Below are 24,783 nucleotides of genomic sequence, written 5' to 3'. Positions count from 1 at the left end.
TTGCACATCGTGCCGGTTTACAAGTAACTTACAACAAAAGATATATAGGCATAGCCTTTACAGAGAACGGTGTATAACGTAAACGCAGTAACAGAACAATTAACTAACTAACAAGGGGAGGGGTGGGGGGGTAGTCGAGACAAAGGAGGGGGGCAGGAGGAGGGTGCAAACAGATACATAGGGATGCGATATGAATAGGGATTCGAGGTAGGAATATGTACACTGGTTATATACAAAAATTGTGTGAATCTTTAGAGGGGGAGGGTGTTGGGTGTAGGTCCTGAAAGGGGGGTGTTGAAGAGAGATGAAGGTTGGGCTAGCGTCTTAGTTGGTGAAGATGATGAAGAATGGGGGTATGCTTGGAGGAAAAGCCAGGTTTTGAGTTTCTTTTTGAAAGTAGGTGTGGATGTTTCGGTACGTAGGTCAAGAGGCATAGAGTTCCAGAGGGAGGGGCCTGCAAGGGAAAGGGCTCTATTGGTGGTGGAGATGAGTCTAGTGGATTTTATGGAAGGGGGGATAAGAGTGCCACGGAGGGAAGCACGGGTGGGTCTTGTAGAGGTACGAGGGAGGAAGGGTGGGTTTAGCCAGTTGTAGTGTTCGTTAGTAATACTTTTGTGGATGAGGGTAAGGGTCTTGTAAATAATTCGTGAGTGAATGGGAAGCCAGTGGAGATCAATGAGGGTGGGAGTGATGTGGTCTTTCTTATTGACATTGGTGAGGATGCGTGCAGTAGCGTTTTGGAGGAGTTTTAGAGGTTTGATGTGGGTAGAAGGGAGTCCAAGTAGGAGGGCGTTACAGTAGTCAATTTTCGAAAAAATTATGGATTGGAGTACCGTACGGAAATCGGAAAAGTAGAGAAGGGGTTTGAGTTTGAGGGTTTGTAGTTTGAAATAGCAGCTGCTAAGGATAGATTTGATATATGGTTTGAAGGTTAGTTGGTTATCGAGTATAACACCCAGGTTTCTTGTGTCAGAGAGAAAGTTGGGGGAATGGAGTGTGGAGAGAGTGGGTGTGGCTGCTTGTCTAGAGGAGACGAGGAGGAGTTCAGTTTTTTGCAGATTGAGGGCTAGGTGCATGTCAGTGAGGAGCTGGTTTATGGAGGCGAGAATGGTGTTCCAGTTTTGGAGTGCAGTGAGAACAGAGTTTTTGAAAGGGATGAGAATTTGCACATCATCCGCATAGATGAAGTGTGTGATACCAAGGTTGGAGAGGAGGTTTGTGAGGGGGAGCATGTAAATGTTAAATAAGGTGGAAGAGAGGGAGGATCCTTGGGGAACGCCACAGTCGAGATTAACAGGGGGGGATGTAAAATTGTCGGTGAGGACTGTGTAGGTACGGTTTTGGAGGAAGGACTTTATCCAAGAAAGAGCAGTACCTGAAATTCCTATACAGATGAGAGTATTGATGAGGATGATAAGGGGAATGGAACAGCTCCCCTATTAGGAAAGACTAAAGAGGTTAGAACTTTTCAGCTTGGAGAAGAGATGGCTGAGGGGGGCTATGATAGAGGTGTTTAAAATCATGAGAGGTCTAGAACGGGTAGATGTGAATCGGTTATTTACTCTTTCAGATAATAGAAAGACTAGGGGGCACTCCATGAAGTTAGCTTGTGGCACACTTAAAACTAATCGGAGAAAGTTCTTTTTCACTCAACGCACAATTAAACTCTGGAATTTGTTGCCAGAGGATGTGATTAGAGCATTTAATATAGCTGTGTTTAAAAAAGGATTGGATACATTCTTGGAGGAGAAGTTGATTTAGAAAATAGCCACTGCTATTACTAGCAACAGTAACATGGAATAGACGTAGTTTTTGGGTACTTGCCAGGTTCTTATGACCTGGATTGGCCATTGTTGGAAACAGGATGCTGGGCTTGATGGACCCTTGGTCTGACCCAGCATGGCATGTTCTTATGTAGCTTCTGATGGGCTACTGGGCCCCAAAACGGGCTCGGAGGGCAATTTGGCGGGACATCCAAAAGATTTAATTGGTACCCTTGACGGATGATGGAAAGAACCACTGGTCTGAGGTTATACTGGGCCACTGGTTCACAAAGAACCATAGCCTTCCCCCGTCCGGTGGATACATCGCCCTGGGTACAGGTGCCCAGGCTATGCTCTCTACAACCCAGTCAAATCCCCATCCCTGGAGTCGACTGAGGCACTGGCTGGGCCTTAGGTGCTCTCTGCTGCTTGGATGGCTGTAAGAGCTGTGATGCTGCTGACGGAGGAAGAGGGCAGTGGATAGTACTTTCTTTGGCAAAAAAAAGACTTCTGCCCCAATCTTGCCAACCTCCTAGATGAGAAGGACAGGTCCGGAGTGCTGTTGGAGATTTGCTAAAAAGTCTCAATGATGGTCCTGAAGCTGGGCCACTACATCCTTCACCTTATCTCTGAAGAGATTCTACCCAGTACACGGCACATCAGCGAGTCTTTCCTGCACCTCTGCTTGGAGATTGGAAACCTGTAGCCATGCCGTTCTGCGCGTGCCAATTCCCAATCTAGAAAACCCTCAATGCCGTTTCAAAAACATCTTATGTTGCACAGACCGCATTTTCCACAGTCCAGACCTTTATGTACCAGCGACAAGAGGGTAACCTGCTGCTGCTAAGGCAACTGCTCAGCCACCTCCTGCACCTGCTTCCAGATATCTCGCAAGTACTGGCTCATGTAGAGATGGTAGGAAGCTATGTGGGAAATGAGCATAGTCCCTGAAAACATTCCTCTCAAGAGTATCCATTACTCTGTGATCCTTCCCTGGGGGCACTGAGGAACGGGTCCAAGAATGCTTGGCTCTCTTGGGAGCAGATTCGACCACCATAATTGATGGGGCAGCTGGCAGTTATTGAATCCAGGAACCTTCTGGATGAGATACACCATGTTCACTTTCTTATTCATGGGAGGCATCGTGAGGGTGTGTTCCCAGATCCTCAACTCCTTAAGAATGTCATGCATTGGGACTGCCACAACTTCCTTAGAAGGCTCCAAGAACTGGAGGATGTCAAGTATTTTGTGCCTGGCATCCTCTTCATTTAACAACTGAAAAGGGATGGCTTCAGCCATCAGCTGGACAAACCCTGCGAAGGTCCCTCAACTGGGGGCCTCCTTTGCTTCTACTCCGGAGATGTGTCTGATGGGAGACCTTCAGAGGTGTCGTCTGAAACCTCTGTTGAATCATCCCCCAGGGGTCATAGGCCACCTCATCCCCAGTGTCAGACTGGGGTTGGGGCCTGGGTGGAAAAAGTTTCCAAATTAGGGCAAAAAATATCGAAAAGTATGAGGTTCACAAAAACCACGATGCTGCAGCTCCACGGAAAAAGAATGAAGAGGGATCCCACGTGGACGTGTGGAATAGGGCAGCGGTTCTCAACCAGTGTGTTGCCAAGCACCAGCAGTTGTATAGCACACTTCCTGGTCTCCCTGCTCTTTCCTCCCTCTTCCCATGAGTTAGAGAGAGTGATCCAGCCTGTGTAAGTGTGGGAGAGAATGTGTGTGATTGAGACTGTGTGTGTAAGTAAGAGAGAGAAAGCATGTGTAACAAGAGATTGGTCAGGGAGGTGACTGGTGTGTGTGAGAGAGAGATTGGTCAGGGAAATGACTGGTGTGTGTATGAGAGAAAGAGAAAGATGACTGGTATGTGAAAGATAGAAAGAGTGTGTGTGTGTGTGTGTGTGTGTGTGTGTGTGTGTGAGGCAGACTAGTCATGGGCTCTAAGGAAGAGGAGTATGAGAACAGAGTTTCAGCAGCAATTGCTGCTTCTGGTGTGTGCTTTTGGCCTACAAGGGAAAGGAGTAGGAGAGTTGCTGGAAAGGGTAAGTAAAGGTGGCTTTTTAAGTTTATCTTGATTGACTGTCATTTTAATTATTGGGTTTTGTTTTTTTTTTAAATTTAGATTTTCATATTCTTGTTGCACTTTATCAGCACTTCAAAGCAGATTACATTCAGGTATTATGTGATGTGTCTGCTGTTTGAAATATTTTATTGGTGTTTCCTTTCCTGTCTGTACCCCACATCAGACCAGTCAAGTGGGATGTACCAAAATACCCCTACACTGGGCGGGTCCACGGAACACCCCCACATAATACACTCTCGCCAAAGGACGTTTCCCCCAGAGCCTGAACATCTAACCAGTAATGGCGAGAAAAAGTGTACAAAAACAACCACATCGCCTCTCTACAAATCTCCTGTGGCGAAATCAACAGACACTCGGCCCAAGAAGCCGCCTGCACTCCGGTAGAGCGCACATGCAATCCATGAGGAACCTTCTTTTCTTTGCAAATTGTAGTTTGAGACAATAGCTTCCTTCAGCCAATGCAATATCGTGCTCTTGGAGGCCTTACAATTCTTTCTTGCCCCTCCAAATATCACAAACAAGTGATCCGACCGTTGAAAACTGTTGGTGACTAAGATAATACAACAGAACCCGATGAACATGCAAAAGATGGAGCTCCCTGAACTCTGATTCATCCGACCAATTCAGGAAAGCAGGCAGCTCTACTGACTGACTCAGATGGAAGACCGAAACCACCTTAGGCAAGAATGAGGGAAGCGTACACAACAAAACCCCCTCATTTGAGATTCTCAGAAAGGGCTCCCCTACAGGACAAAGCCTGCAACTCTGAAATCCTCCGATCTGAACAAATCGCCACCAGAAAAACTACCTTCAGAGTGAGATCCTTCAACGAGGCCTGTTTCAATGGCTCAAACGGAGGACCACAAAGCACCAGCAGTACTAAATTCAAACTCCACGCTGGGCACAACCTATGCACCGGCAGCCACAGATGCTTAACCCCCTTGAGAAACCTCACCACATCCGGGTACAAGGCCAACAACCTCCCTCGCAACCTGCCTCGGAGACAACCCAAGGCTGCCACCTGAATCTGCAGCAAATTGTAAGCCAGACCCTTTGAAAATTTGTGCTGCATAAAAGACAGAATATCCACCCGCAGCGGATCAACACCTTTCTCTATGCACCAGTTGTGTCGAACATGCGCCACATCCAGACATAAATCATAGATGTGGTTGGCCGCCTGGACTGAAGCAAAGTGGAAATCACTGGTTCAGAATAACCTTTCAAGAGCAAATGTCACCTCTCAAAAGTCAAGCCGTGAAACAGAAGTGATCCGCCCGATACAAGAAAACAAGCCCTTGCCTTAGCAGCCCCTTTAGATGAGCCAACTTCAGAAGCCCATCCACTGCGAGCTGAACCAGATCTGTGAACCACAGACAATGTGGCCACTCTAGCACCACTTGGCCTGGATCTTTCTCTATGCATCGTAACTCTCGACCTATGAGAGGCCATTGTGGGAACACATACAGAAGAATCCCTGTGGGCCACAGAAGAACCAGAGTATCTATGATCTCGGCTCCAACCTCCTGCCTGCGGCTGAAGAACCTTGACACCTTGGCATTGCTCCTGGACACCAACAGATCCAGACCTGGACTGCCCCAGTGAGACCGGATTAGATTGAACGCTTCTACCGAGAGCTCCTATTCTCCCGGTAGTCCGCCTGTACATTGTCCACTCCTGACACGAGAAGCAGCTATTCCCCGCAAATGCAGTTCCGCCCAGACAAACAGCTCCTGGGCCACTGCATGACTCTTCCCCTACCAATTGATATATATCACTGTAGTAGCATTGCACAAAAAAATTCTGACCATCTGACCTTGAATCAATGGAAGGAACGCCACCAATGCTCTGCGGACAGCTCTCGTCTCCAAACGGTTGATCGACCAAGACTCTTCCGTTGGTGACCACAGACCTTGCGCTGATCGCCTTTGGCAGACTGCTCCCCAAACCTTTAGGCTGGCATCCGTGGTCACCAACACCCAGCTTGGGATCTTCAGATCCATCCCCTTTTCTAGATTTGGCCAAAACAGCCACCACGAGACTGGACCTGGAGATTCCCAGGAATGGCAACTGTCGATGAAACTCCTCTGACAACAGGGCCCTCTGAAGTGGACACATGTCAGCAAAGCACCAAATCCAAGGTAGATGCCATCATCTCCAGGACCTGAAGATAATCTCAAGCCCTGAGGACTGCCATCCTCAAAAAACATTGCACCTGAGCCTGCAACTTCAAAATCCTCTCGGACACGAAGAAAACTTTCCCAACTCAAGTATCGAATCTCGCCCCCAGGTAATCCAGAGTTTGGTTGGGACACAAGTGGCTCTTTGTCCAAATGATCACCCAGCCCAAGATCAGTACCCTCCCTCCCCACAGACTCAACATTCTTCTTTCGACTTTCCTCGAATCAACCAGTCATCTAGGTAAGGATGAACTAAGATCCCCTCCCTGTGAAACACTGCCACTACCACTACCATCACCTTCAAGAATGTGCATGGCGCTGTTGCCAGACCAAAAAGGAGGGCCCGAAACTGAAAATGCTGTCCCAGGACCACAAACCGCAGGAAAGGCTGATGCTCCGCTTGGTTGGGAATGTGGAGGTAGGTCTCTGGCAAGTCCAACGATGCTAGAAATTCTCCTTGATGAATTGCCACTAAAACCATCCGCAACGTTTCCATTAGGAAACGGGGCATCCACAGCGACACATTCACCTTCAGCAAATTGAGAATGGGGCGAAAGGACCCGTCCTCATTTGGTATGATGAAATAAACTGAGTACTGTTCACGGCCTTGCTCCACCGCTGGCACTGGGATTATGGCGCCCAGACCCTGCAGGCGCTCCAACGTTGTTTAAATTGCTTGCTGCCTTCCTCCTAAACCGCAGCAAGAGATCACAAACACCTCCCTAAGGGACTGAGAAAATTCTAAAGCGTAGCCGTCTTATTACCTCTAGGACCCACTGATCTGAGGTAATCCTAGTCTACTCCTTGTAGAGAAGTGAAAGACGGCCTTCCACCACAACACCGAGAGAGTGGACCCCACCAGCCTCATTGAGAGGTCTTATTGGTCCCAGCCCCTTGGCTGGAGGTCTCGCTGGGATTTCTATGGGTTCTTAGAAAGGACTGCTGCTGCCTGGCCCCCTACCTCTGCCCCGCAACTGGTGCAGAGCTTTTCAGGGAACGAAAAAGGCGACTTCCAAAAACAGGATCAAGACGGAAAGGTTTTCTGAGTCATCTTCTTGTCCGCTGGCAGCTTATGGCCCTTTGATTCTTCCAGCATTTTGATCAACTGCTCCAAGACCTCCCCAAACAGGAATTTTTCCTTAAAGGCGAAATTACAGCGTTGTGACTTGGACCACATGTCAGCCGACTAATTTTGTAGCCATAACAAGTGAAGGGCTGAAGTCTGGATCAAATTGTAAAGAGCATCCGCCACATACGCAATTCCGGCCTTCACCTAAGCTGCATGACTATCTGTGCCAGCCGTGGCTGAAGACTTCCCTTGTGCCTTCTGGACCCAGCGCAAATACACACTTTGCATGAGGCTCCTACAGATCGCAGCTCAGACAAAGCTGAAGACCTTGAACATCTGCTTCAGAAGAATCTCCAGCTTACAATCCTGCGCATCCTTTAAGAAGCCGACATGGCCACCGATATCATAGCTGAAGCATGTCCTCTGTCAGGGGATACAACTTTGCCTTAGCCCTGGCCAACTTCAGGCCCGCCTCCAGGAGATCCCACTCCTGGCTTACCAGCTTCCTGACTTTCAGGAGTGGAAAAGCTGTAGGTGGTCCCCGGAGACCATACAAACCTGGGTCCACCCCCTCATTGTCTGACCCCTCTAGAACCAGTTGAATCCCCAGCTCCTGCAGAACATGGGGGATAAGTGGCTTTATCTCCTTTTTACGAAATAGCCATATCACATGGGGATCACTTTCCACTACCAGAATCTCCTCCGGATCCGCCATGTCCTTATCTACCCCTTGATCGGGATCTGGGTCCCCAGGGTCGACAGGCACATCCCCGGGAACAGCATTCGGGTCATCCAGGTCTGATGCCCCCGAACCACCCTGCCCCAGGCGGCAAAGAAGGTCTCTCCTGATGCCCTAGATGAGGAGCAGAACGAATCTGAGGGCTCGCAGACCGCTTAGCTCCCACACTTCCTGGTCAGGAACACCTCGGGAATAAGCAGCACAATTCAGAGGAGAAGCTCAAATCCTCCTCCTTATCAGACCCAGAGCGGCCTGATCCTCTCCCTCCAGCTCCTGTGCTGCTGCCACAACTGGTGACAAAAGGGGACGGGAATCACCATGCCCTGAGGTAGTTCTCCTCCTAGACCTAGTTTTACCCCTATCAGCAAGACTCTCCAGATCCCCTGCTTCACCAGCGACTGAGCCCTGAGATTGAGTGGTCCTGTGCCCCGGGCTCAAAACCCCCCCCTCCCCGGAGGAGCTTTCCCCACCTGAAACACAATCACGGCACTAAAATGCCAAATTCAAGTGCCCCTGGGACTGTCTGCACAATCGGTAATTTTTCCCACAGTGTGAATCAGCCGGCGACGCCATCTTGGAACACACGCAATTGGGCCTTCACCTCACCGCGCGGCTGCGGCGCATGAGAAACTAAGATACAAGAGGGGAAAAACTGGCCCCACAGCTCAGCCCCTGACTCCCTGAGCCAGTAGCTGTGATTCGCGGTATCCGTGACGCTACCTACCTAGACCTGGCCTGCCCTGGCTTACTAGGAAGCAGCCACCGCTCAGCTGCTCCTTTGATTTTTTTTTTTTTTTTTTTTACAAATCTCTTAAAGAAGCAGGAGCAGCACAGCAATCCAGGAAAACACCACAGAAGAACAAACAACAAAACCCCCTCAAGGATACTTTCCTGTTACAGGAATCTGGGAACTCTTCAGGGACGCAGAGGGAACCAGGACCCTTGGCTATCAGCTCCCTGGAACCGCTGCAGGTCAAGCTGCTCAGGGATTGCCAACCCCCCCGCTTGCCGAGTTCAACCTGAGGGATGGCCCACGAAGGAACCTAACACCTCAGGGAGCGTCGCCTCTTCGCTAAACCTTCTTAAAAGTTAATTCTCTCTTTTATTTTTTTTAAACTAAACTCCAGACTGCAGGTTAGCACCTCTACCATCTGCTGGAGACAGAGAAATACTGAGGGACTGCAGGTAGCACTCTAGGTTATGTAGCTGTGTCTCAAACTCTTTGGTTCTCTGCCTCTATCTGCTGGTAGGCATGCAAAACCCATTTGTGTCTGGACTGATCTGGGGTACCAACAGAAATATATTTTTCTGTGAATTTTAAAATTTAAAAATTATATATGAGGGTGCCAAAGGAAGTATCCATCCCGGGTGCCAAATACTTTAGGTATGCCACTGCATCCTGCCACAACTGAGGAAATCTGGGGCATCGAGGTCTGGGCCCAAACAGCAACTTTCGGTGCGATGGACATACGATGCCTACACCCACAGGCCTTGATACCACCAACCATGAGTTTCTTTGCCTTAGACTTCTCCAAGGCAAAATATATATATATTTTTTTAAATGTAGAGCTAAAAGTTCTTTTGAGGGGCTGCCAAGATAGCGATGAAAAAAAATGGAAAATTCTCAATTAGCAAATTCGTTAAAACTGAAAAAGCAGTAAACATTTGAGAGAGACTGGGATATCCATCTGTGTCAGCACCATCAGATGTAATAACATACTGATTATGGCTTATTTAATCCTGCTTGTTGATGGAGAATCTTTGTTCTACAGCTTAATCCCCTCCTACCTCCAGAGAGATAAGGGCTGAATATGGTCTGCAGGGGATGGAAGAACAGTCTCTCCAGAATCTGTCTGGTGGACAATGCTCTTAACTGCTAAGCAGGAGTGCTGGGTTCCATTTCTGCTTTTTCTTCCTTTTGTTGGAAGTGCTGCTGATGTGGTGCTCACAGCTCCAGAAAGGAGGAAAGTCAAATACAGTTCCTACAGACGTGCAATAGGATGCTAGAGGGCAGAACAGAATGGATCCAGCCTGCTGTCAGTCAAGAGAGGTCACTACTGTCACTGATCGGCACATTTTAGGGATATAGGTAAAAACAGGGGAAACTAAAATAAGGCTGTGTAAATGACTCTCTGATGTGATCCAGGAAAAAAAGGGAATAAGGTTTTCATGACAGCCACCAGATAAAAGCCAGAAGAAAGATAGTGCATGATGGTCCCCTGATGAAGATCATATACACAAACTTATCTAACGAACCAAGTCCCCACATTTAACTTATACCAGAATTTGCAGACTGGATTTCACAGAACAAAGGAAAATTCTTTTTACTACCTAAGAACAGCCATACGATGGAGCAACAGCATCAAATGCAAGCCATAACTGGAAAAGCCTGCACTGGGATCCCCCAGCACTGAACTCACCTGAAAAGTTCCTGGCACTCGCACATACGTGATATCCTCCAGCTCAGGGGATCCCCCGATAAAAAACCTGCGCAGCTCAGAGTGTGTGCCTAACTCAATGGGCCGCCAGGTCGGAGCCGTCAGCACATGCCGCCCTGTGCCATGAGCAAGGATAAGGAATCAGCACAATTCCCATACACACACATATAACCAACATGTAGATAACCGAACAGAAACACAGGAATATTTACACACCAATGCAAGGGCTGCAGGTTTGCAGGTCTGTGCAGTAGATGTAACTGTAATCAAGCTGCTCGCAGTTCTGGGGAAAGCTGCAGTGTAAGCTGTGGGCTTGCAATTTTACACATTCAAGGGCAGTTCCACCTAACGTTCGCTCTGATTTTAGTTAAACCCAAAGAAACTGACTATGTCTGTACTTCAAAATCTTAAGAGAAGAGCTTGAAAACCAGTAATCCAGTCTTAGATTCCAGTAATCAAGAGTGCTAAATTACACCATATCTTGGCAAGGACCACAGCAGGCATTGCATCTCAGGGAATCACACCCTGTCCCAGCAAGGGCCATGGCAGGCATTATATTTTGAACAATTACAGCATTATCGCAGTCAAGGATGCTGCGTACAGACATCACATCCCTTGGATGGACTCTCAACTTCTCTAGAACCGATAATTTTACAACTATTTTAGAATTTTTACCTGCCTTTCCAGATGATGCCCAAAGTGGCTTACAGAATTATTATAATTTATTTATTATTTAATGGTTTTATATACAGACATTCATCAATGATAAAACATCGGTTAACAGTAAACAATAAACTACGCTTAAGATGCATTTGACAAGAAAAAGGAGAACAAATATATGCAATACCATGAACAATATATATGTCAGAATGATTAACTATATATGGATATATGAAGGTTCAAGTTAACTATATATGGAAATATAAGGGTACAAGGAAACCTTCAGTCAGGAGGATTAATTAAAGCTGGAAATATGAATACATGAGGTGGGAACTATATACACAGCACAAAAATTACTAACAAGATTGCTTCAAGTATAATAAGATTCTTCAAGAATATTAAGGGGAAGGTTATCAAATACTTGCAAAGTTGTTTGCATTATACTGAGGAATTTGGGAAAGTTGAACATATATCAAGGAAATAGAATCTAGGAAATGAATGGGAATATTTAACAAGTATCAAGGATATAGTATCAAGGATATGTAACAAGGAAATTGAGAAAGTAAAAAGTAGACATAAGAAGGAGGAAGGAACAGAGGGGGGGTTGGGTGCCTAAGGTGTAGTGTGGCTAGACTGGTAGTGTTAGGTGTATGCTTGTGTGGCTAGACTGGGTAGTGTTAGGTGTAAGCTTGTGTGGCTAGACTGGGTAGTGTTAGGTGTAAGCTTGTGTGGCTAGACTGGTAGTGTTAGGTGTAAGCTTGTGTGGCTAGACTGGTAGTGTTAGGTGTAAGCTTGTGTGGCTAGACTGGTAGTGTTAGGTGTATGCTTGCGTGAACAGCCACATCTTTAGTTTTTGCTTGAACATTTTTTGGCAGTCCTCCTGGCGTAGATCTACTGGCATTGGGTTCCATAAGGCGGGGCCGGCTATGGAGAGCACACGTGCTCTTGTGGAGGCCAGGTTGGTGTTTTTGGGGGAGGGTGTACGGATGGTGGCGAGGTATTGGTTTCTGTTTGTTTTAGTTGACTCGTGGAGTATCAGTGATTCGTTGAATCAATTCATCTCAGGATTATGAAGAGCCTTATGTATGATAGAGAGGGTCTTATAATGGATTCGGGATGCAACTGGGAGCCAGTGTAATTCCTTTAGTACCGGTGTTGTGTGTTCATTTCTGCGCGTGTTAGTAAGGATCCGGGCAGCTGTGTTCTGTAGTATTTGGAGTGGGTGGATGGAGTTTTTGGGTAAGCCTAGGAGGAGCGAATTACAGTAATCGATTTTAGAAAATATTGTAGTTTGAAGTACTGTACGAAAATCAGGAGGGTGGAGTAAAGGTTTTAATTTCTTAAGGGTGTGCAATTTATAGAAACACTCTTTCAATGTGGCATTAATGAATTTCTTGAGGTTAATTTGATTATCAAGGATGACCCCTAGATCTCGTACCTGTTGAGAGAATGAGATTGGTGGTGATAGGGAGTGAAGCAGGGAAGGGTGGTGGGGTGACTTTGAGGTGAAATAAGTATGATTTCAGTTTTTGCTGTGTTAAGGGCAAGGTGAATGTTGGTTAGGAGCTTGTTGATTGAAAGTAGTGTGGATTTCCAGATGTTCATGGCTTTAGGAAGTGTGTCAGATACTGGAATAAGTATCTGCACATCATCTGCATAAATATAGTGGAGAAGCTTGAGGTTGGATAGGAGGTGACAGAATGGTAGGATTTAAATGTTGAAAAGGGTGGAAGACAAGGAGGAACCTTGTGGGACTCCTTGGTCGAGGGGTATTGCTTTGGACTCATGATTTCCGATTTTGACTTTGAAGTTATAATTCTTTGTTCGCTGTACATTGCACACCCTGTTTATTGTAAACCGGCATGATGTGATTCCTATCATGAATGCCGGTATAAAAAAACACTAAATAAATAAATAAATAAATAAAAAGTTTCGATTACTGAGATAGGAATTAAACCAGTTATGGGCAACACCTGTTATTCCAATTTCATTCAGTTGCTGCAGGAGGATATTGTGACTGATGATGTCAAAAGCTGAGAATATGTCTAAGAAGGCTAGGATATAAGCTTGTGCTTTATCAAGGCCTTTAATAAGTTGGTCTGACAAGGAAAGGAGGAGGGTTTCCGTGCTATGGAGTTTCCAGAATCCATATTGTGAGGGAGCAAGGAGTTGATGGTCATCAAAGTATTCTGTGAGTTGCTTCTTGATTGTTTTTTCAAGGATTTTTGAGATGAATGGAAGGTTTGAGATAGGGCGGTAATTAGACAGGTCGATGGGGTTGAGCTTCGGTTTCTTCAGTATTGGCTTGACAATAGCTTGTTTGAAGGGGTTGGGTACAAGGCCTGATGTGATGGAGGCATTTATAATGTTGGCTATGGGTTGGGCGATTAAATTAGGGATAGAGAGGAGGTGTTTTGTAGGGATTGAGTCTGAGGGGTGGGAGGAAGGTCTGGTTTTCTTAATAAATGATTCAATTTCACATGCAGTGATGTATTCTAAGGAATTAAGGCCTTTGGGGAGGTTTTTTGGGAGGGCCGGGTAGTCTTCTTGTGAGGTTTGGATTGGTGAAGAGGTGGGGAAGAATCGGGTAAGCAGTTTGTTGATTTTGTCTTGGAAGTAAGTAGCGAGTTCTTCATATTTGGTTTTGGCTACTTCTTCTGGAATATCTGGGGGTGCTGATTTGGTTAGCGAGGCAATGTAGTCATAGAGGGCTCACAGATTACATTGAAATTGGTGTATTCTAGAAGAATAGAAATCCCTTTTGACATTGTTTAACCTTTCTCTGTAGCAGTCTAATTGTGCCAGGAGAGTGGGGGGTTGGATCTTTGCGCCAAGCCTTTTCTATTTTCCTAAGGTTGTGTTTCAAGTCTTTTAGTTCTTGCGTGTACAGGAAAATTAGTTCTTATCTGTTAATTTTCGTTCCTGTAGTACCAAGGATCAGTCCAGACTGCTGGGTTATGCCTCCCTTCCAGTAGATGGAGTCAGAGAAAAGCTGAAAGGCACCTCCCATATAACCTGGTGTGCCACCTGCGATCCCTCAGTATAGTCAATATCAAAGCAGAATGAATGTAACATATGGTAAACAACCAATGACTAGATCAAGTCAAACAGTAACCTCTGAAATAACTATAAACATTTGACAAAAAGAACTATGTCGCGTCTGAAGGTATGTTCTGAAAAAATCTGCAAAGAGAAACAATACAAGCAGACGAGCGGGACTCTCCTTCCTCTGGGCGGGCGCCTGGTCTGATCCTTGGTACGACAGGAACGAAAATTAACAGGTAAGAACTAATTTTCCTTTCCCTGTACGTACCAGGATCAGTTCAGACTGCTGGGATGTACCCAAGCTGCCCTAAAGGGGGTGGGACCTGGAGAGTCCCGCTTGAAGCACACTGCTGCCAAACGAATCCATCTTCGGATCCCACAAATCCAAGCGGTAATGCCTGGCAAACTTGTGCAAAGATTTCCAAGTAGCCGCCCAGAAAATCTCTTGGGGCGAGACACATTCGCTCTCCACCCAGGACACCGCTTGTGACCTAAGAGAATGCGCCTTAAGTCCATCCGGTACTGGACGCCTGTGACATATGTAAGTTGAAGCAATAGTGTCTTTCAACCAGTGGGCAATAGCAGCCTTAGCAGCCTTAGTCCCTTTCTTAGGACCACTCCACAAGACAAAAAAATGGTCGGACAATCGGAAAGGATTAGTTATTTCCAAGTACCGCAAGAGGACTCTGCGAACATCCAACCTCTTGAGATCCTGCGCCTGATGAGCATTCCTATCCTCATCTGAGAATGCCAGAAATTCATTCGACTGGTTGACAAGGAAGGCCTATACCACCTTAGGCAAGAAGGAAGGTACGGTCCGAAGGGAAACCCCCGAGTCAGCGATGCGCATGAAAGGCTCCCTACAGGACAACGCTTGAAGTTCTGAGATCCTTCTAGCTGAACAGATAGCCACGAGAAACACCATCTTAAGTGTTAAATCCTTTAGCGTAGCTCGCTTCAAAGGTTCAAAAAGAGGACTACATAGGCCATGAAGAACCAAAATTTAAGCTCCAAGACGGACAGATTGAGCGCACCGGCGGCTTTAGGTGTTTGACACCCTTCAAGAATCTGGCCACGTCCGGGTGAAGAGCGATGGAAGTACCATCAACCTTACCTCGAAAACAGCCCTGTACTCGCAGCGAGCTGTACGCCAAACCTTTCTTTAGGCCGTCCTGCAAGAAGGCAAGAATGTGACTAATGGCGGCCTGCCGCGGGGACACACTCAACCCATGGCACCACGAATCAAACACCTTCCATACCCGAACGTAGGTAACAGAAATAGAGGTTTTACGAGCGTGGAGGAGGGTAGTAATAACAGCCTCAGAGTATCCCTTCTTTCTCAATTGCCTCCTCTCATAAGCCAAGCCGCTAGACAAAAGCGATTGGCCTGATCGAAAAATACCGGGCCCTGCCAGAGGAGGTGTGGTAGATCGCCGAGGTGTAGGGGGCCGTCCACCGCCAGGTTAAGAACATAAGAACATGCCATACTGAGTCAGACCAAGGGTCCATCAAGCCCAGCATCCTGTTTTCAACAGTGGCCAATCCAGGCCATAAGAACCTGGCAAGTACTCCAAAAACTAAGTCTATTCCAGTTGCTAGTAATAGCAGTGGTTATTATCTTAGTCAACTTAATTAATAGCAGGTAATGGACTTCTCCTCCAAGAACTTATCCAATCCTTTTTTAAACCCAGCTATACTAACTGCACTAACCACATCTTCTGGCAACAAATTCCAGAGTTTAATTGTGCGTTGAGTGAAAAAGAACTTTCTCCGATTAGTTTTAAATGTGCCACATGCTAACTTCATGGAGTGCCCCCTAGTCTTTCTATTTATCTGAAAGAGTAAAAAACCGATTCACATCTACCCGTTCTAGACCTCTCATGATTTTAAACACCTCTATCATATCCCTCCTCAGCCGTCTCTTCTCCAAGCTGAAAAGTCCTAACCTCTTTAGTCTTTCCTCATAGGGGAGCTGTTACATTACCCTTATCATTTTGGTAGCCCTTCTCTGTACCTTCTCCATCGCAATTATATATTTTTTGAGATGCGGCGACCAGAATTGTACACAGTATTCAAGGTGCGGTCTCACCATGGAGTGATACAGAGGCATTATGACATTTTCCGTTTTATTCACCATTCCCTTTCTAATAATTCCCAACATTCTGTTTGCTTTTTTCACTGTCGCAGCACACTGAACCGACGATTTCAATGTGTTTTCCACTATGATGCCTAGATCTCTTTCTTGGGTAGTAGCACCTAATATGGAACCTAACATTGAGTAAATATAGGAAGGGTTATTTTTCCCCATATGCATCACCTTGCACTTACCCACATTAAATTTCATCTGCCATTTGGATGCACAATTTTCCAGCCTCACAAGGTCTTCCTGCAATTTATCACAATCTGCTCTTGATTTAACTACTCTGAACAGTTTTGTATCATCCGCAAATTTGATTACCTCACTCGTCGTATTTCTTTCCAGATCATTTATAAATATATTGAAAAGTAAGGGTCCCAATACAGATCCCTGAGGCATTCCACTGTCAACTCCCTTCCACTGAGAAAATTGTCCATTTAATCCTACTCTCAGTTTCCTGTCTTTTAGCCAGTTTGCAATCCACGAAAGGACATCGCCACCTATCCCATGACTTTTTACTTTTCCTAGAAGCCTCTCATGAGGAACTTTATCAAATGCCTTCGGAAAATCCAAGTACACTACATCTACCGGTTCACCTTTATCCACATGTTTATTAACTCCTTCAAAAAAGTGAAACAGATTTGTGAGGCAAGACTTGCCTTGGGTAAAGCCATGCTGACTTTATTCCATTAAACCATGTCTTTCTATATGTTCTGTGATTTTGATGTTTATAACACTTTCCACTATTTTTCCTGGCACTGAAGTCAGATCTGATCAGATCTGCGAACCACGGCATTCTTGGCCACTCCGGCGCCACCAGAACAACCTGTCCCCGGTGGGATTTGATCTGGCGTAAAACCTTCCCCACCAGCGGCCATGGAGGAAACACGTAAAGGAGAATATGTGGAGGCCAAGGAAGAACCAGAGTGTCCACTCCTTCTGAGCTGTGCTCCCTTCTGCGACTAAAGAAACGAGATGCTTTCGCGTTCAAACGAGTTGCCATCAAGTCTAACCGGGGAGTCCCCCACCGGCTGGTGATGAGCCGCAGTGCCTCGTTTGATAGTTCCCATTCTCCGGGATCTAGCTTCTGCCGGCTGAGGAAGTCCGCCTGTACATTGTCGACCCCGGCTATGTGGGATGCCGCTATGCGAAATAGATGGTGTTCCGCCCAGTCCCATCAACATGTCCGCTTCGGAGGCTACTAGCCAACCTTTTGTGCCCCCTTGTTGGTTTATGTAAGCCACGGTGGTCGTATTGTCGGATAGGACCCGTACTGCCCGGTGGTGAACCAGTGGAAGAAATTGGCGCAGCGCCAAGCGAACTGCCCTGGTTTCCAAGCGATTGATGGACCACTTGGTCTGTGACAGCGTCCAAAAACCCTGCGCTGACCGCAACTGACAGACTGCCCCCCAACCTGCCAGGATGGCATCCGTCATCACGATTATCCATTGAAGGGGCTCCAGGTCCACGCCTCGAAGCAAGTGATCCGGAATCAACCACCAATCCAGACTGGACCTGGCCGGTTCGAGGAGCAGTAACGGCAGCTGGAACTCTGCCAACTTGGAGTCCCAACGAGAAAGTAGTGCCCTCTGCAAAGGCCGCATATGAGCAAAAGCCCAAGGGACCAACTCCAGGGTAGATGCCATAAAACCAAGAACCTGCAAATAGTCCCACACCACGGGTAAGGGAAGAGCTAACAGGCACCGAACCTGAGACATTAGCCGCTCCATCCTCACCAGTGGCAGGGAAACCTTGCCTATACTGGTGTTGAACTGTGCTCCCAGAAATTCCAACACCTGGGACGGGACCAGCTGGCTCTTGGTATAGTTGACAACCCAGCCGAGGGAACTCAGACAACTCAAAACTGATTGGATTGCGTTCTCGCAGAGCACTTCAGACTTCGCTCAGATGAGCCAGTCGTCCAAGTAGGGATGTACCAATATGCCTTTTCTCCGAAGGCTTGCTGCTACCACCACCATCACCTTGGTGAAAACCTTCGGAGCCATCGCCAGCCCGAAGGGTAGGGCAGAAAACTGGTAATGTTGTCCCATGAGCATGAACTGTACAAATCTCTGATGATATTCCTGGATCCCTATGTGGAGATAAGCCTCTGTTAGATCCAAAGAAGCAAAAAACTCGCCTTTGTGGACAGCCGCAATGATGGATCTCAATGTCTCCACTTGAAATCGAGGGATTCGCAATGCCCTGTTGACCTGCTTCAAATCCAACATCGGGCAAAATGAACCCTCCTTCTTGGGAACGATGAAGTAGATGGAATAGTGACCGGTCCGACGCTCGGCTGCAGGAACCGGAACAATGGCTCCCAGAGCCTGCAATCGAGACAGTGTTTGAAGAACCACTTGCTGCTTCGCCTGAGACCCGCTGGGAGATACTAGAAACAGATTGCAAAGGGATCGTGCAAAATCCAAAGTGTAGCCGTGATTTATAATGTCTAGAACCCACTGGTCTGAGGTTATCTTGGCCCATTCCTCTCGAAAGCGGAAGAGTCGCCCCCCTGATCTCCGGAACTGAGGGGTGGGCCAGCGCCCCTTCATGGGACGTTTTGTTGTTGGCGAGGGCATGAGAGGTTCCAGAGCGCTGAGGCCGCCTGCCACGAAAGGAATGCGCCCATGCTTGAGACCTTGTGGGTGTCTGCCGAGGGACGTAGGAGGAAGAACCCCTACCTGAACGGAAATAGTTGTCCTCGAAAGCGACCCCTAAATGCGCCAGGTGAACGAAATTATCTGGGCTTGTCCTCCGGCAGCTTGTAAACCTTGTTCTCTCCCAATGAGCGAACCAGCTGCTCTTGCTCGTCTCCGAATAAAAGCTTGCCCTGGAAAGGAAAATAACCCAGCTGTGACTTAGAGGAGGCATCCGCCGATCAGTTACGGAGCCATAGTAGTCGCCTTGTGGAAACCACTGAAGACATAGTGTGGGCAGAGGTGCGGAGGAGATCATACAAGGCATCTGCCATATAGGCCACCGCAGATTCCATGCGGTTCGCCTGCTCAGCTTCCTCCGGAGGAAGGTCTTGGGCCGTAAGCATCTGTTGGACCCAGCGGAGGGTAGCCCTATGCATCATGCTGCTGCAAACCGCGGCCCGTACTCCCAACGCTGATACTTCAAAAATCCGCTTAAGCAAAACTTCCAGCTTCCTATCCTGGAGGTCCTTGAGCGCTGTGCCTCCTGTCACAGGAATGGTAGTATGCTTGGCAATGGCCGTGACTGCCGAATCCACTTTAGGGATCTTAAGAAGATCCACAGACTCATTAGGGAGTGGATAAAGCTTTTCCATGGCTCTGCTGACCCGCAAGGTGGCTTCAGGGGTATCCCATTCCCATGACAAGAGCTGGAAAAGCTTTAGATGAAAAGGAAACGTTTGCGGCGTAGCGCGAAGCCCCAATAACGCTGAGTCTCCCGGCGAAGAGTCCGGTATCGCCTGTGGAGCTGGGATCTCAAGTTCCTGAAGCACATGGGAAATCAACGGGTCCAGCTCCTCCTTGCGGAACAAACGGAGTATCTTCGGATTGTCCCCCTCCACCGGATTGACACTGCTCACATCATCACCCACATCATGAGTGGAGGGGTCCTGAGTTATTGGATCCGCAGGTGGGACAGGAATGGATAGTCCATCCCCTGGGACCGCGTGGAGTACCCTTGGTCCAGGTCTTTCCTGGTCTTCTGAAGCCTTAAAACACTTAGCTTGGGCAGGAGACCGGCTTTCCCAGTCAGCTTCAGCTTCTACATAAGCCTTATGCAGAAGCAACACAAATTGAGAGGAAAACGGGTGATGTCTCTTTAAGGGCCCCCCTTCCCCCGTTGATAAAAGCGGGGGAGGGACAGAGTCCTGCGGAAAATCGCGCGGTCTTTGAGGGCTGAGTGCCGGCGGGGAAAGAGAGGAAGCTCCTCTCCCTCCCATACTGAATTTACATCAGGTTCTGAAGGAGACAAGATGGCCGCCGCCCCAGTGCCGATCGGGAGCATGCTGGACCTCTGCCTCCGAGCAGGCTGCTCGCTTTGATGTCCCCTCAGGCGCGGTAGGGCTGATCCCCTGCCTGAAAACGGCCACTGCGAAGGCCCCTCGCCCCCGGGGATACACCAGGAGCAGAGGCCTTCGCGGGAGAGCCGGTACCCCGGCTCTCCACATGCAGTGCAAACAGCACCCCGCGGCATGGCAAAAGCACGCGAAATCAGCTGGGTGACAAGCCACCTCTTCCGGAGTCCTGGGAGATCAAGACAGGCAAGGGCCGCAAAAGGTTCGTATTGAAAGGACAGAAATAAAAACACTATCTACCTAAAAAAAATAAATTGTCTTACTTCTTTTTTTTTTTACTAACTTTAATCAGCCATCCCAACTCAGGGGAACAACCTCCCTGAGCCACCAGGACACTGGTTCATCAGAGGAATTTTAAACTTCTCTGGAAAAGCTCTGCCTCAGAGGGATGCTACTTCTCTGCAGGAGGGGCAGAGTGACCGGCCCACCGGTAAATCCTCCCCCCTTATAGCTCACCGGGTTAGGGAACAAAATCTTTCTCCGGGAAATGGCTGTAGGGCAATGCCCTGCCTTGCCTGTTTGTGTCCTACTTATTTATTTATTTATTTATTTTGATATCCCTAGGAATTGATCTAGTCAGAGGATTCTCCCTTGAGTTTAAACCAAACCTGTAAGAGGAACCCTCCCAAATTTAGAGATGATCAGGACCGCAGGTTATGCTCTCTCAATCTGGAGTCAAAGAAATACTGAGGGATCGCAGGTGGCACACCAGGTTATATGGGAGGTGCCTTTCAGCTTTTCTCTGACTCCATCTGGTGGAAGGGAGGCATAACCCAGCGGTCTGGACTTATCCTTGTACATATAGGGAACAAGGGTTTTTTATTTTGTTATCCTGTGGGTTTAATTGTCTTGATTGTAAAGGGCAGATCTTGTTGGCTACAGTATTTGTAATGTTGTGCCATGATAGGGCAGCATCTGGATTTGAAAGATCTAGGTTGTCTAGTGTGTTAAAAAGTGCCGAGATGTGATAGTCTCTTTTACATGTTTTTCTGTAATGTATGGTGTTGCCTGAGTTAGGGAAGCTGGGGTGCTTCTTTAAGGAACAGGAGGTTCTAATGAGGTAGTGGTCAGACCAGGGGATGGGTGTACCAGATGGGAGGTCTACCTGAATCTGGGAATTGGTAAAAATTAGGTCAAGGGTATGACCCGCTTTGTGTGTTGGGAAGTTGATGGTCTGCTTGAAGCCTAATGCGTTCAAGGATTCAAGAATGACATTGCATGAGGGGGTTTGAGGTGAACTGTCAACATGTAGATTCAGGTCACCTAGAATGATTGCTGGAGTGTCTATGGAAATGTTTTTGGCAATATATTCAATAAAGGACGAGGGGTTGTTGTCAAGAGTTCCTGGAGGGGCGAAAATTAAACAGATTTGCAGGGATGGGGATTTAAAGAGGTCTATTTCAATTTTAGGCGGAAATTTGGTGTGTCATGTTGAATTCTTTTTTTACGGTTAGTAGGATTCCTCCTCCTTTTTTTTTTTTTGGGCCTAGGAATGGAGAAAATATTAGGTACAATAAAAACAGATAAAACAATATGCTCAGTGTTCAGCAGGGCAAAGCTCTCTGGATTCCACATAGGGAATTTTACCTGGAGTTGCTGGAAGCACGAGAGATCCATAGCCCTCCACACGATATCTGTGCCAGAAATCTAAAGAGAGCACCTCAAAGTACAGCACAGGCCACTGAGGAAGAGAACCTGAGAGCAAAGGGCAAAAGGGTCAAATGAAGAGAGCAGGTAACTCATTTACTGATCTTCAACACTACCCACTACTTCAGTGCCGAGACCTGCCCACAAGGCTCTGCTAAAGCACCCCAGTCCCAATCTGCAACACCTCTGCTACTGCATTACTGAGATCTGCATGCACAGCTTTGCTAATGCACCCTAATCCTGAACAACAGCGCTCCCTGCTTTTCCAGTCCTGAGATCCCCAGACACAGCTCTGCCAATGTGCCTCAGTACTGGGCTCACCACACAAGGTATGGCCTTATTGAGAGTCCAGCCCTTCTCACAGAGACGCACCCTCAGATTCATCCTCTTGTGTGAAGAAAGCCTCAAAGTTAAAGGGATAGGAGAAGTATGCCACACTGTCCTGGGAAGAAGGAAAAAAGTCCTTGTAAGCGCCGCGTTCCTAACACGTGACTAGAATCTGCTGCAACATCACAGAATGGCCTCCTTCTCCCTCTCTGCTCTAGCCCTCACCTTGTCCAGGGTCTTTGTGGCACATGTCTGCGTTACTCCTGAGAGTTGCTGGAATGCTGGACTCGACCAACCTAAGAAGAAAAGGAAAGGACAACGAGGTAACATGACATGCCACCAGGATCTTGTCACTCTTCTGTACTTCTAGACCTGTGATGACACAGTGTCACAGGATCACACTTATCCCATGCAAAGATGAGCGGAACAGCAATGACAAGGGGGTTTCAGAACCTAAAGACTTCACATTACTTCCCTATCCACTTACACTGTGACACTCAGCCAAGTCCCTTAATGCATTCAGGCTTTGATTTTAAGATCTTTGGGACAGCAGCTGTTAACCATGTAAATTATCTTGTATAGTGACAAGTGCACAAATGGTGCTATCTAACATTATCATCCAATCACACATCACAGAAAAGAAAATTAGTTCTTACCTGTTGATTTTCATTCCTGTAGTACCACGGATCAGTCCAAATCGTGGGTTGAGCCTCCTGTCCAGCAGATGGAGACAGACCAAAACTGAAAGGTATCCTACATCAGGACAGAGCCTACCCTGCAGCCCTTCAGTATAACCATTGTCAAAGCAGAAAAAAAACACAAAGAACAAGATCAAGCAAGTAACTACAAAACTCAATTGAGTAACTCTACAACCTTTTAAGGAACTCTGTAGAAAGAAACGCTCTTGCATATACTTGGTCATCAAAACCAATGCTTCCGGTGTTCTGAAGAGAAGAATACAGTACTGGCATCCGAATATCTGTAGGAAAAGCTTCGAGTGGACGACGTGAAAGAGCAAACAGGGAAGGGCGTCTGGACTGATCCGTGGTACTACAGGAACAAAAATTAACAGGTAAGAACTAATTTTCCTTTCCCTGTACGTACCCGGATCAGTCAAGACAGTGGGATGTACCAAAGCTTCCCTAAACCGGGTGGGACCGAGACAGTCCCGCTCGAAGCACTTGCCGACCAAAAGAACCAAAAACCGGTGCTTGCACATCCAGGCAGTAGTGTCGAGCTAAAGTATGCAGGGACGTCCATGTAGCGGCCCTGCAGATTTCTTGCGGAGAAACCGATTGACTCTCCGCCCAGGAAGTAGCTTGAGAACGCAACGAATGAGCCTTTAGGCCCTCAGGAACTGCCCGACCTTGACAAAAATAGGCCGAGGAAATTGCCTCCTTCAACCACCGAGCAATAGTAATCTTAGAAGCCGGTTTGCCCCGATTTGGACCACACCAGAGGACAAAAAGATAATCCGAGACCCGAAAGTCATTAGTAACCTGAAAATACTGGAGTAAAATGCGTTTAACATCAAGCCTGAGAAGGTCACCCCCAGCGGTACCCGCAATCTCCTCTTGAGAGAACGCTGGAAGCTCCACCAACTGGTTGACATGGAAAGCGGAAACGACCTTCGGCAAGAAAGAAGGCACCGTTTTGAGAGAGACTCCTGAATCGGAAAACCGCAGAAAAGGTTCCCGACAGGACAACGCTTGGATCTCTGAAACCCGCCGAGCGGAAGAGATAGAAACGAAAAAAACTGCCTTGAGCGTGAGATCCTTTACCATAGCCCGACTGAGGGGTTCGAACAGAGCCGCACAGAGAGCCCGAAGGACGAGATTAAGACTCCACGACGGACAAGTGGAATGAGCGGGCGGCCGCAGGTGCTTGACGCCCTTCAAGAACCGAACCACGTCTGGGTGGCCCGCTAAGGGATGACCTTCGATCCTTCCAAGAAGAGAGCCGAGAGCGGAGACTTGCACGCACAAGGAACTGAAGGAAAGACCCTTGGAGAGACCCATCTGGAGGAAGGAAAGTACCAACGAAACCGGAGCGGAGCATGCCGAGACCCCCCGATTCCGCACAAACGGTCTCAAAAACTTTCCAAATGCGTACATAAGCCAAAGAAGTCGACTGCTTACGAGCCCGCAGTAAAGTGGAGATAACCTCCTCCTTATAGCCCTTACACCTCAGGCATCTCCGTTCAAAAGCCAGGCCGCTAGACAAAAGTGATCGGACTGGTCGAAAAATATGGGCTCCTGCCGAAGCAGACGAGGAAGATGGCCGAGCCAGAGAGGTCCTTCCGTCGCCAGGTTGACGAGATCCGCGAACCACGGTCTGCGAGGCCATTCGGGTGCTACCAGAGCCACTGGCCCTTGGTGGAGTTCTATTCTTCGGAGAACTTTTCCCACCAGAGGCCACGGAGGGAACACGTAGAGAAGGATGTCTGCTGGCCAGGGGAGAGCTAGAGCATCCACTCCCTCCGAACAGTGCTCTCTCCAGCGGCTGAAGAACCTGTTGGCCTTGGCATTACGCAAGGTCGCCATGAAGCGGGAGAACCATGTGAAACTGATCCGACACCGGCTGCCAACGGGATAGCAAAGCTCTCTGTAATGGTCGCATATGCGCAAACGCCCAGGGG

At 47.6% G+C, this 24,783-nt stretch overlaps 1 protein-coding gene across 2 annotated transcripts in view; it reads right to left on the bottom strand.

The window, feature by feature from the left end:
* MKS1 (MKS transition zone complex subunit 1) overlaps nucleotides 1-24,783 on the bottom strand; it is a 122,136-nt gene that overhangs the window by 28,538 nt on the left and 68,815 nt on the right. The window contains exons 12-15 of one of the 2 annotated variants that reach the window (XM_029604047.1): nucleotides 22,371-22,441; nucleotides 22,191-22,260; nucleotides 21,759-21,866; nucleotides 10,258-10,391 (exon numbers count right to left, since the gene is read on the bottom strand). In XM_029604047.1, the coding sequence (XP_029459907.1) occupies nucleotides 10,258-10,391; nucleotides 21,759-21,866; nucleotides 22,191-22,260; nucleotides 22,371-22,441 (383 nt within the window). The remainder of the gene's footprint in view (nucleotides 1-10,257; nucleotides 10,392-21,758; nucleotides 21,867-22,190; nucleotides 22,261-22,370; nucleotides 22,442-24,783) is intronic. The other variant, XR_003857083.1, reaches the window with a different exon arrangement.

The sequence above is a fragment of the Rhinatrema bivittatum genome, chromosome 1, assembly GCF_901001135.1.
Source record: "Rhinatrema bivittatum chromosome 1, aRhiBiv1.1, whole genome shotgun sequence".
Classification (NCBI taxonomy): Eukaryota; Metazoa; Chordata; class Amphibia; order Gymnophiona; family Rhinatrematidae; genus Rhinatrema; species Rhinatrema bivittatum.
Note: the sequence above shows the minus strand (reverse complement) of the source record. Positions and strands in the feature narration are given on the sequence as shown.